The sequence below is a fragment of the Nannospalax galili genome, unplaced genomic scaffold (assembly GCF_000622305.1).
Source record: "Nannospalax galili isolate Female #2095 unplaced genomic scaffold, S.galili_v1.0 scaffold884, whole genome shotgun sequence".
Classification (NCBI taxonomy): domain Eukaryota; kingdom Metazoa; phylum Chordata; class Mammalia; order Rodentia; family Spalacidae; genus Nannospalax; species Nannospalax galili.
In genome coordinates, this window is record NW_008352264.1 from 204,378 (window position 1) to 217,846 (window position 13,469).

General features: G+C 39.6%; 1 protein-coding gene across 2 annotated transcripts; it reads left to right on the forward strand.

The window, feature by feature from the left end:
• Positions 1–943: 943 nt before the first annotated feature.
• Dusp12 (dual specificity phosphatase 12) lies at positions 944–10,187 on the forward strand. 2 transcript variants are annotated; one of them, XM_008849067.3, is made up of 6 exons: positions 944–1,317; positions 4,360–4,473; positions 4,583–4,701; positions 5,386–5,482; positions 6,152–6,338; positions 9,540–10,187. In XM_008849067.3, the coding sequence occupies exons 1-6, from the start codon at positions 977–979 to the stop codon at positions 9,699–9,701; spliced, it is 1,020 nt and encodes a 339-aa protein (XP_008847289.1). In that variant the 5' UTR covers positions 944–976; the 3' UTR covers positions 9,702–10,187. The 2 variants fall into 2 exon arrangements, with proteins under 2 accessions (XP_008847289.1, XP_029409928.1); XM_029554068.1 differs by lacking the exon at positions 6,152–6,338 and having other exon boundaries at positions 9,540–9,618.
• The last annotated feature ends 3,282 nt before the right edge of the window (positions 10,188–13,469 follow it).

Consider the following 13,469-nt stretch of genomic DNA (forward strand, 5'->3'; position numbering starts at 1 on the left):
CTCTAGTTGCCTTCTATCCCTACAGGGTGCTCACATTGAACAGTGATATTCCTAATCAGAAACATTTGCTGTTTCTTTCATCTGGCTTGGATGGGGTCTGCCATGAGTCACTAAGAACACTCTTCAAGAGGAATGAAGTTATATCTGAGAAAGAGAACAGCAGGCTCTGGCATCTAGGAACTGGCTTGGTAGTAGGGACTAGGATTTCTCTGACTTTGCTATCAGTGCTCAGACACTCACAGCTAGATGGTTTTGTTCTCTTTTGAACACAAGCACTTTCGCAGAATACCAGCATCAGACAAGGTGACTGTGAGACCATGATGGAGAAGTCAGAAAGAAGACGACTCTGTAATCATGGCTAGCCATACTTCAAAATACTAAGCATACTCCCTGGCTAAAATGATTATTTTAAAAAATGTGGTTTGAAAAACTTATATAAGGGGCTGGTGTTCCAGATGGGCTGGAGGAGCAGATGGTTCAGCACTTAAGAACACTTGGCTGCTGTTCCAGAGGACCTAAGTTTGGTTCTCGACACACAAGTTAGCAGATCACCTGTAACTCCAAGTGAAGGAAGGCTTTTTCTCATGTCCCCCTCTATTTCCTAACTCGCCATTCTGCCTCATTAACACTAAAATCCTGAGAAACTTTATATTTGGGGAAATTTATTTTTTAATGCTTACGTCTTTTGAAATAATTTTTTAATTGAACTTTTGCAATTTCATGGAACTTTATCTTTTACCTTGAACGCTGAAGGGTTTGGTGAAAAGATGGATGGAAAGGTCGCTCTGATTAGGGTTTAGTGCACACCTTCGGCAAGCCTAGCATCACCTACCGCAGAAGCCGTCCTGCCCTCTGTCCACATGGTCCTCCCACGGGGCAGCTGAGCCGCTTAAGGTAGCGCGGCCCTAGGAGAAGGTCGCTCTAGCACACCGCTACTCGGTGGTAGGAGCAGCGGTGGCCTGGCCTGGGCGCCGCCATGTTGGAAGCTCAGGGCTCGAGCCATGGAGGCGAGGTTCGGAAGTCGAGCGCCAGCCCGGCCAGCTCCGCTCGGCACATGCTGGAAGTGCGGCCCGGGCTGTTCCTGGGTGGAGCAGCGGCCGTGGCGGAGCCAAACCACCTGAGGAAGGCGGGTATCACCGCTGTGCTGACTGTTGACTCGGAACCCGGTTTCCAGGCGCGGGCTGGGTTCGAGGGTCTCCGGAGCCTCTTTGTGCCGGCGCAGGACAAACCCGAGACCGACTTGCTCAGCCACCTGGACCACTGCGTGGCCTTCATCGGCCAGGCGCGCGCCGAGGGCCGTGCAGTGTTGGTGCACTGGTGAGTGGCCAGGTGCGGGGGCAGCGCCCGCATCCCGTCCCCCCTTTGCTGCGGTGCTCCGGAGAGGACGAGCGGGCGGTCTAACCTCAGAACTTGTTCCTTTTCCTCCTTTGAGGTTTGCGTCTCCAAAGAAGGTGGTCTGTTGGCGGTCTCCTGATTTGTGTTTTGATTGGTTCATTCTGCAACAAACATGTCGATTTTTTTTAAAGGTAGTTTTGGAGTTGGGGTTCATCAGGTAAGTGTTAAAACTATGCACCCACGCCAGCTTTGTAAGACGGACACCTACCTCGATGCTTGTGACACAGACCACATATGTTGGAGCAAAAAGATGTGATACTTTTCCTCCTCATCTTAAGGGTCACTGTGATACTCCTGTGATAGGGTGGTTAACAAGCTAAAAGCATGAGACTTTTAAATCAGTATTATCCCACACGAGAGTTTTAAAAAATGAAAGCTCAAAGAGCCAGGGAAAACTGTACGTTTTTGTACTTGGATTAATTAAAGACAGTCATGTAGACATATGATTGGACAGAAGGGGTATGACCTAATACTGGTCCTTTCTGGAATGCTCTTTGGCTCTGTCAGGCCAGGTAGGTTGGAGAATTTGTCATGCTAGCATGTTAAGCAAACACTATCACTGACATATGACATGTACCCCCTCTTAAGAGAATTTCTTTATGGCCAGTTCTTGCACAGAAAGGTGGAAGAAGGTTAGTTAGAGCTAGATTATTTCCAGCTATTTTTTGTTGTTTTTGTTTGTTTTACCTTTTTTTTTTTTGAGATGGAAGTCTTACTTTGTAGCCCAGGCAGTCCTTGAACTTGGAATCTTCCTGGATCTGGCTCTTGAGTGCTGGGATTATAGGCATGTGCCACTACTCTGGCTTTAATTCTAGTTTTTGTGCCTAACTTTGGAGTATAGGAGTTCAAGGTCTTATTATTTGCCTTGGGGAGATGGGGGAGAAGGGAAAGCAGGACAAAAGATTAAATAGGAGAAAAGATTCACAGGTTTTCAGGGACTTGAATTAAGAGCAAAGGACCTTGGATTTGTTCTATAGCCATTATGAAAGTCTAAAACATTTATGTGCACAGAGGCAGTGTGATTTGCCACCTGTTAGATCACAGACTCTGTCTCTGTTCCACTTTCCTCTCCCAGAAATCAAGTCACAACATCCCCACCCCCTCCCTGCATCTCTCCTGGACAGGCAGTTGATAAAATGTGTTGTGACCTTATAGCTCTTACAAAGGGTTCAGTTCTCCCTCTGAGTTGTACAGACCAAGGGTTATAACTTTGAATTATAACTTTACTTTCATGTAGTACCTTCATATCTTGTGACGCCAGGCCAGGTGAGGCACTTGCCCACCCTGCTGAAAACCTATAAGAATCAGAAACCATGTTTGTCTTCTGAAATTGAAGACCCCCCCCCTCCTCCTCAGAATTCCTGCATACTGGTCATGGTGGCTCTCGCTCTTAATGAAGCTCCTTTTTGGGATTTGTTGCTGGTTTCTCTTCAAGGCCTGATCTGCTGTGTTGGTATCTCTCCTAATGCTCTCTTACTTCAAGGCCAGATAGATCATGGCTGCCTGTGCTCTTGAGGCTCTCTTTCCTAATAAAGCTCACCTGAAGGGTAATTTTGTGTCAGCTCCTTTCTATGAACCTATAGTAAGTTCAACACAACCTAATTCAGAAACTTAAATCCCTTTTCCATAGGGGAAGGGGACTATGGAAAATGTAAACAATTTTTATCAGATTAGTGGCTAATTTTCAGTGGGCTTGGAGTGTATCCAGGGGCCTGGAACAAAAACTTCTGGACCTACAAAACAGATGTGAATCATAAATGAGTGTTCATTTTGTTTCTCTTTGGATTATTGAATTGGAACCAAAATAGAAGACAACCATGTGTGACAGAGTTGACCTGGGTGTGTTGACAGACTTGTCTCTTGATATTTTGGGGTGATAGTTTCTGCATCCCTTCAGTAGTAGAAGGGATTAGCAAAGGTTAAAAATCATTCAGACTGTGGAATAAAACCAGATGATGATGATGAGGATGATGATGATGATGGTGATGGTGATTTTGGCAGTGGTGCTAGGAATTAAACTGAGGGTTTTAAATGTTGTTATTCGAGTGCTCTACTGATGAGCTGTACCCTCAGCCCCAAGAACAGATTTTTTTTTATGTTCTGTTTGGGGTAAGGGAGGGTGGTTGATGTAGAGAGAGTTAGGATATAAAGGATCCCTGGGCCTTGCTCAGGAAATTGATGGGGGATATGTTGAAGGGGAAAAAAAAAAACAAAACTAAAAAGAAAACCTTAATAGGTATTTTGGAATTCCTGAGTAGTCCTGTTTGTTTGAAATATGATAGCGGTAGTTTACATTTGTTGGGCACCTCCTGCGTGCCAGTATTTGTTCTAAATGTTTGCATAAAGAACAGAGGCAGTGATGAAATCTGAAGTATGGTACCAGATGTTGAGGGACTTGGAGTTAGGAACAGAGGGGCTTGCACACATAGTCATTATTCTAACAGTTTAAAAATTAAGATAATTATTTTTGAATAGTTACCATATTCAGAATTCAAAAGGATTAAGGATGCTAGGTGTGGTGGTGCAAGCCTCTTATCTCAGCACCCAGAGGCATAAACAGATGGATCTCTGTGAGACTGAGGCCAGGCTGGTCTACATATGATGTTCCAGGCCAGCTGGGGCTACAGGGAGACCGTTGCAAAAAAAAAAAAAAAAAAAAAAAAAAAAAAAGGAAATAAATACTTTTGTACATTGGCAGTATTTCAGAGGCAGTGAGTTAAGTTGAATAGAAGTATAAATGAACTAGGTGTGGTAATACCTGTAATCACAGTACTCAGGAGACAGGAAGATAGCCATGAGTTTGAGGCCAGCCAAGTCTGCATAGCCAGTCCCTGTGTCAGAAAGCTAAAAAAAAAAAAAGTAGAAAGGAAGTGGACCTAAAGATTCCATTAATAGGGGGTTGGGTTTTGTCTTGGTTTTTAATTGTTGCTATTTGCTATTTTATTTTGAAGGTCTCTTTTTCAGTCATGCAGGAGTCAGTCGAAGTGTTGCTGTAGTGACTGCTTTTTTGATGAAGACAGACCAACTTACCTTTGAAAAAGCCTATGAAAACCTCCAGACTATCAAGCCAGAAGCTAAGTGAGTTCTCTGTTACAGAGTTGACTTTTTTTTGCTCTCCAACAATTCTATTTTTGCCAGGAGATTTTACTGAAAGAAAGTTAAACTTCCTACTTGTTTATCATTACAGGATGAATGAGGGGTTTGAATGGCAACTGAAATTATACCAGGCAATGGGATATGAAGTGGATACTTCTAGTGCAATTTATAAGCAATACCGTTTACAAAAGGTTACTGAGAAGTATCCAGGTAAATGTGTACTGATTGATTGCTAGTTTATATTGGACTCTTTTTAGATCACATTTACTTGGACACTAAATGTATTATTTCACTTTTCCAGCAGTCCTATGAGACAGATATTGTTGCTTTTTTTTTAATTTATTTTTTCCTTATGTGTATGAGTTTTTTTTTTTTTTTAGTTTTTTTTTTTTTTTTCTGTAGCTCCAGCTGGCCTGGACCTCACTATGTAGACTAGGCTGGCCTTGAACACATAGAGAGCATACACCACCACGCCTGGCTGTTTATGAGTGTTTTACCTGCATGCATGTAACTACATTATATCTGTGCACTGCCTGTAGAATCCAAAGATCCCCTCGAACTGGAGCTATTAAAGCCATATGGGTGCTGGGAACTGAACCTTGATTCTTTGTAAGAGCAGCTAGTACTATTAACTGCCCTGGCCCACTGCCTTTTCCTTTTGAAACTTTGGTTTAGCCACTTATTCTTGGTCACATGGTTTAAAAATGGCAGAGCTGCATTTGAAATGACTCAGATTCAGAGCTGAAGGCTTATTTACTATGTTCACTTTTTTTTTTTTTTTTTTTTAGTTTCTGAATTTAGTATAGTAAATGCCTCAGTTTGACATTGGAATTTTATCTGAAAATCTAGAAGGTTGGTAATGACAAGTGGATGCATTTTAATTATATCTCATAGAATTGCAGAATTTACCTCAAGAACTCTTTGCTGTTGACCCAACCACCATTTCACAAGGATTGAAAAATGACATTCTCTATAGATGTAGGAAGTGCAGGTAACGTTTTTATATCCTTTGGAAATTTTTTAACCTACAGCTCTTCATTACTTTTGGAAGAAACATGAAACTCACAAACACTGAGTCATATACAGATCCTTTGGGGATAAAAACAGGAAGGGAAGGCCCTCATTTTCTGCTCAGGTTATCTTTATTTTATTCTCTGATTTATAACCCCAGAGTCAGTTTTGAGGCTGTGCTATAGAAATTTTATTGTCTTAGTAACTGAAAAGCAATGAAGAGTTTTATTATTTAATTAAATATATTTTTTAATATCTTATTTTTATTTTTTTATGTGAATGAGTATATTGTGTGCATGTATGTGAGTGCACCCATGTCATGCAGTAGGTTTCAGATTCCCCTGGAACTGGAGTTAAGGACAGTTCATAGCCGCCATGTAGGTGCTGGGAATTGAACCCGGTTCCTCTGGAAGAGCAGTCAGTGCTCTTAACCGCTGAGCTATCTCTCCAGCCCCTATTTAATTGAATATTAAGTGAGTTTTAACTTCATACTTGCCTTCAGGAGGAGTGTAACTTAGTCACAGTGATCAACATGTGGGACTACTGGAATTTTGAGTTGTACATTCAATGTTGTATTATTTTGGCCTCTAAGAAATATGTTCTCATCTTTTGGAGGTCATTAATGTTTTTGTCTTTGGGGATTTTACAGGCGATCTTTATTTCGCAGTTCTAGTATTTTGGATCATAATGAAGGAAGTGGGCCTATAGCCTTTGCCCACAAGAGAACAGCACCGTCTTTCATGGTGACCACGGGGAGTCAAGCTCAGTGTACATCTTATTTCATTGAACCTGTACAGTGGATGGAATCTACTTTGTTGGGAGTGATGGATGGACAGGTGAGAACATATTTTACTTTCGTCAGATTCATTGAATCATCTTTTTTCCTTGTACTTTTAAACTATGTTTTATTTATTTTTTGATAGTCTAGTATTCATGTTATGGCAGGTACACCTAGATTTCAAAATTTTAAAACATAAAAAGTGGTTAGGGACTAACGTTTGTATTAGCAGTTGATAAATGTTTAAGGTTTATCTAGCAGGATACAATGGTAGTGCTAATGCCAACAGGACACCATGGGAATTTGTCTAGAAATCATCATGAGGCTTTATACAAGCAACAACATGTGCTGCTGTTTTAGAATTTTAGAACATGATTGCTTTCAGTGCTAAGCAGTCTTTTAACATTTTTAATGTTCAACAGTGTAAAAGTATTTAGTTTGGCAAAATGTTTCAAAATAAAGTAGAAAAGTATTCATAGCATCCATTCATAGGCACATCCAATTTTGTTTTCAGTAAAAACCGTAGATACAGATCTGAACTCTTCCCTATATAAAATAATTTATATACAGATGGATACTATAATATCACTATCTAAAATAATTACTAAATTCTTTTTCTAAATTCTAAAATAATACAATTCTTTTTCAGAAATAAGATTTTTTAAATTATCAGATATCAGAAACACAGATAATGTTATATATTTCAAACAAATGGTACTCTAAAATCATAGAATTTCAGTGAATTCAGTGAATGTGCAAGCTAAATCAACCAAGCACACTGTGGTACAACCATATTAAGAGATCAATCATCAGAAAATAGAACCATATGAAAAAAACCCCTTATAATCCACAACTCTTCAGGCTTTAAAATAAACAAATAAAACCAAGGCAACAAAAATGCATGCTTACCTTGAATAAGTGGATATTTTATGCAGAAGATGTAACATTTTGTTTATAGACAGCATTGTATGCATTTCTCAGCAACACATAAAGAAAACAATGGGTCCTGACAATGGATCTTTCAGAATCTTGTTTTCTTCAAACCATATTTTAGAGCTGAGGATGTAGCTCAGTTGGTAGAGTGCTTGCCAGCATGCACGAAGCCCTGGGCACTATTCCCAGCATCACATAGGCAGGCATGGTGGTACATCTCTATAATCCCAGTACTCTGGAGGTTAAGACAGGGGTGTTAGGGGTTGGGGATCAGAAGTCAAAATCATCCTTAGGTACTTAGTGAGTTTGAGGTTAGCCTGTGATACATGAGACCCTGTCTAAAAGTTTACTTTAAAGATTTTTAAAATTTTTTATATTATTTTGTTTATATGTGTGGGCATACATGTCAGAGAGCATAACTTAAGAGAAGTTGGTTCTTTCTTTCCACCCTGTGGGTCCTGGATTGAATTTAGGTTATCAGATAAGTACCTTTACCTGCTGAGCTATCTCACGAGCCCCATTGAAAAAAAAGGAAAAGCCAGAAATAAAAAAACCAAAACAATGACAAACCCCTATCTGAATCATTGTTTCCTTTCTGAAGGTCATGTCTTTTTTAGTATATAGATAAGGCTATGAAAAATAATGCTTTTTTTTTCTTTCTTTTTTAATTAACTCAAGCTCTTACCCATCATGTAAGCATGCTCTACTATGAAGCTCTGCCCCCAGTACTCAAGTTAAATACATTTTTTTTTTCTTTTGGATAGAGTCTCCCTGTAGCCCCAGCTGACCTGGAACTCGCTATATAGATCAGGCTGGCCGCTGTCTCACAGAGGTAGAGTGCCTGCTTCTGCCTCCTGAGTGCTGGGATTAAAGGCATGCACTACCATGCCAACTAAATAAAATACTTTTTAAAAACTAGCTGATCCAGAATTTATTAACCATATTTGATTGGAACCCATTCATTTAAGTTAATAGATTTCTTTTATTTAAATTATTTTTGTGTGTTTGTGTGCATGTATGCATGCACATGTGATTACAGATTCCCATAAAAGCAGAGGCCAGAGGCATCAGATCCTCTGGAGGAGTTACAGATAGTTGTGAGCCATTCGTGGCTGCTTCGAACTGCACCTAGAGCAGCAGCAAGTACTCTTTTTGTTTGTTTGTTTGTTTTTGGTCTTTTTGAGGTAGCCCCCAGCCAGCCTGGAGCTCATTATGTCGACCAGGATGGCCTCCATCCCAGCAATCCATCTGCCTCTGTCTCCCAAGTGCTGGCCTTAAAGGCGTGCACCACCTGGCTCAGCTAACAGCTAGTACTCTTAATTGCTGAGCCATTTCTCTAGACCCCATGGACTGCAATCCCCCCTTCCCCATCTCAAACTTATGGTATATTTTGTCAAATTAAAGTTTAAGAAAGTAGTGAAATATGCTAGTGATTTATTTTCTTTCTTTTGGTATGACAGGGCCTTGCCAGAGGCAGACTTTGAATATGTTTCATAGCTGAGGTTATCTCAAACTCCTCATGATCCTCCTGTCTCCAACTTTCTAGAATTATAGGTGTATGCCATGCCTGGCTGTGGTAGTTTTTAAATTATGGTTTCTGAGTTTTATGTGCTGACCCCTTTTTAAAAAAATTTTGTGTATGTGTGCACACGTGCACGTGAACTAGTCAACCACTGTGCACCTGTGGAAGTCAGAGGACAACTTTGTGATGTTGGTCTCTCCTTCCATGTTTATGTGAGTTCTGGGAATTAAACCTAGGGTGGTCAGGATTGCTTGACAAGTGCCTCTACATGATGAGCCATATTGCCGGTCCTGTGTCCAGCCTTTTGTAGCTCAGTATTTCAAATAGAAACCCCTACTCATACCATATATGCTAAACTCATACGATAATGCTGTAGTTAGCATTAGAGAAAATGCACTTTACTTTTTAGGTATTTTTGGATTTGTCTCTTTTACTGAAACTTGCCTGACTTCTATGCTCTTCTTAGTAATAGGAGAAGAGAAACCCAGCACACATTTCCATCCTTTACCATGATGTTTTTATTTTAATCTTAAATTATAAATTGTTATAGCCATAAAAACTTTCTTAGTTGTCTTAAGCTTTAGCTTTCCCTCTTCAGCCTGGAATTCCTGTGTTCCTCTTCTTAGTACAAAGTGCCTCTTATGCAATAATTGTAGTTCATGGTCAAATAAGTAAATTTCTAAAGCGTTTTATCCCACTTGAAGATACAAGTCATGTGTTAGCTAGTTTTATATCCTGTATTGCCAAAAACAGGTGCTTGATTTGTATAAAAGTGGAGATAATAATACATTTGTTTTATTTCAGCTTCTTTGCCCAAAATGCAGTGCCAAGTTGGGTTCCTTCAATTGGTATGGTGAACAGTGCTCATGCGGTAGATGGATAACCCCTGCTTTTCAAATCCATAAGAATCGAGTGGATGAAATAAAAATGCTGCCAGTTTTGGGATCACAAAAGAAGAAATTATGAACTTGTGGCATTGGGTAGCTTGGAATAAGGCTTGTGATATCCCTCCTCTTGCTTATCATTCATTGTTTTTAGGTTAGCATTCCATTTGGAATGTCAGAAGATAATCACTTGATGTAATACAGATATATGGTTTGGGAGGCTTATTACATGATGCAAGTAAAGTGCTTGGCAATTCAAGCTATTTAATCATGTAAATTGGCTTGATTTGATACTAAAATCTTTCATAATCCAGATAATGTGTTACATAATTTTATGCTTTTAATTTTTTGTGATGTTGGGATCCAGCCCATAGCTTTAAGCATGTGAGGTAAGTGCTCTATCCCTGAGCTACAGCCGCAATCCCTCATATTTTTAAAAGCTCTGATTTGTGGTATGTTAATTATGTGATAACTGAAGTCTAAATGGATAAAATTGATTGTAAAAATGTGACACTGTCAGTATCTAGATATTCTTTGGTTTTCAGAAATACAAAGCAGATTTACTTGGTTTTATTTTGAAAATTATTTCTCTTTTGAAAACATATTAGTAAACATACACATGTGTTTTTGTGAATTTTCCTGGGGAGATATGAACAAATGTCTGTTCTCTCCAGATAGGCACTGACAGCAGGCCAAAAGAACGATTCCCCCCATGTCTAGCTTGGTGAATCAGTGAAATTTATTGGGGACAAAAAAGTGCATAAATCAGTTTAACTACAGGAACATGGGTGACTCAAAGCAATTGTACCAGAAAGCCTACCCCAGCATGGTTGACCACACACAAAACCTGCAATCCTGGTGCTCCCCTTCTCAATTTGTAGGCAGCTCAGCCTGAGGGAGATTCTCCTCTTCCCAACGATTGTCAGTGTTTATACAACATTTGGGAGGGACATTGTGAACCTTTTAACTCTTGAGCCTTGTAAGTTGCAAGAACCTCTTTCCCCTCCAGGAGGGAATATTTCAATTCAGAGGAAATGGCTGTACAACAGCTTGCACTTTTCTTGGAAACTTAAAGGAAAAGCTATTGGTAAAAACCTCATTAAGTGCTGGAGAGATGGCTCAGCGGTTAAGAGCACTGACTATTCTTGTAGAGGACCCAGGTTAGATTCCCAGCACCCACATGGTGGCTACGAACCGTCTTTAACTCCAGGCAATGCACTCATACACATAAGATAAAAATAATAAAATATTAAAAAAAAACTAATTAAAATGTGGTTTTCTAGTTACTCTTTAGAAATCACAGTTGTTACCATTGTTTTTATAAAAATATGTTTGAGCCAGGTGTGATGGCGCATGCCTTTAATTCCGGCACTTGGGAGGCAGAGTCAGGCGGATCTCTGAATTTGAGGCCAGCCTAGTCTACATAGTGACTTCCAGGCCAGCTGGGACTACAGGGAAACCCTGTCCCCAAAAGACCCCCCCCCAAAAAAAAAGTTTGTGATAGCTCTTAAAATAGTCTATATATATTTATAGAAATGTATTATCTATACATACATATTACATATACAGTCTATATATATAGAAATGTATTAATGGTATGTATGTTTATAATGATAAACAAATGTGGAGTTACCATATATAGTATACATGCACACGCATGCACACACACACACACACACACACATACACAAAATCAGTTACTTTTTTAGCACAGTATGCTTGAGTCTTGGAAAAGTTATGTACAGATTGGCTTCTTTAAAAAAATTATGTATTATTTTTATTTTATGTGTATGAATGTATTGCCTGCTTGTGTGTAAGTGTACCTGTGTCATGCAGTGCCCATGGAGGTCAGAAGAGGGCGTTGGATTTCCCTGGAACTGGAGTCATAGACAGTTGTTAGCAGCCATGTAGGTGCTGAGAATTGAATCTGAGTCCTCTGCAAGAGCAGCCAGTGCTCTAGCCACTGAGCTATCTCTCCAGCCCCCAGATTAGCTTTTAAAAGTGCATTATTTATGTGTGTTTGTGTGCATATATGGTGTCTGTGTGCATATATGTTGCTAGTGTGCAGGTAGGTGCCCATGGAGGCCAGAAGAGGAGGGTATTGAATACCTTAGAACTGGAGTCACAGGTGGTTGTAGCTGCCCTGCATGGGTCCTGAACTTGGGTCCTCTGGAAGAGTAGCAAGAGCTCTTAACTGCTGAGCTGTCTCCAGCCCCTAACTTTTTAACCTTATCTGCAGTAATTAGAATTTATTTTTACTTGTTTACTGTTAGAATGGGTGATTGTGAGCTGCCTGATATGGGTGAGGGAACCAAACTACTCTGATCCTCTAGAAGAGCAGCAAATGCTCTTAACTACTGAGCCATCTTTTCAGTCCCTTGTTCCCAGCTTCAATATGAACATTTAAAAAGTTTTATTACAATTTTTCTGTAAATTTTTATATACATTCTACTGGATTCAGGAATGTTCTTTTCATTTTAGTTACCAGTCTCTTGTTTTTGAGACAGGGTCTCCCTATGTTACCCTGGCTGGCCTGGAACTCGCTATGTAGACCAGGGTGAACTACATAGAAATCAGAGATTCATCTGCTTCTGCCTTGAGTGCTAAGAGTAAAGGCTTTTTTTTTTTTTTATTTATTTATTTATTTTTTTTTTTAACACGTGTTGAATACTATTGAATCTTTTTTCTTGGGTCTATTCCTCATTTGATTTTAACTTAAGCACTGGGAATAGAAATGAAATACAAAAGAGAACTATGTCTCTGTACTATATGCTACTGTGTGGGATGGCTAGATACTGAGTCATCTGAAACTGTAGTTCTTCAGCCCAAGAGGCACAGGCATCAACTTGTTTTATGAAAGCTTTGAGATGATAACCAAGTGAAGGAAAGATGGTGAACAGACTTTATGAAAGACAGAAATGAAGGAACTTCTCATTTAATATATATATATATATATATGCTTCCAAAGTCAGGTCATTTATTGTGATTTCTTTTTTCAAGAATCATCAGTAACACCCCCCCCAAATCAACTAAGCATGTTTAAAGAGGATCATTGTTCATATTTTTTAAAAAAGATTCCCATGTTAGTATATATCTTATGCACAGACACAAGTAAAATATTTTAAGGTCATAGACTACCCCTTTTTAAGCTAACTTTGATTTCATGTAAATGTTCAAATATCTAATTAGGTCCAACAAGTAAACAAGCAAATTTAGTGGCATGTATACAAAATTCTGAATCCAGTAGAATATATAAAATTTACAGAAAAATTTTTAATAAAACTTTTTAAATGTTCATAATGAATCTGGGAACAAGGGACTGGAAAGATGGCTCAGTAGTTAAAAGCATTTGCTGCTCTTCTAGAGGATCAGCGTAGTTCGGTTCCCTCACCCATATCAGGCAGCTCACAATCACCTACAACTTCAACTCCAGAGGATCTGACACCCTAGTCTCTATGGGCACCACACCACATGTTGCATACTCAAGCGCGTGGGCTATGGAGACCACGCTGGCCTCCATCTCACTGGCTTCTGCAGCACTTCTCACCTTTGCTTCTCAGGTGTGCGCCATCACGCCTGGCTTTAACCATTTTCTTAAAGGCTAAGGTGTTCGGTAGAGAAAACTCAATTATTTTGTTTTTATGCCAACTTTTGAATTTACAGCTTGGCCGGAATGAAAACGTTAAGTTTCACCTTAAATAAAAAACAGGATTCCAGTGACTGAAGGAACGGTATTTTAAGGTGTGTGTGTGTGTGTGTGTGTGGTATTTTAAGATTTTGTGTGTGTGTGTGTGTGTGTGTGTGTGTGTGTGTGTGTGTGTGTGTGTGAGTGCGGGTAAAGCACTTTGCC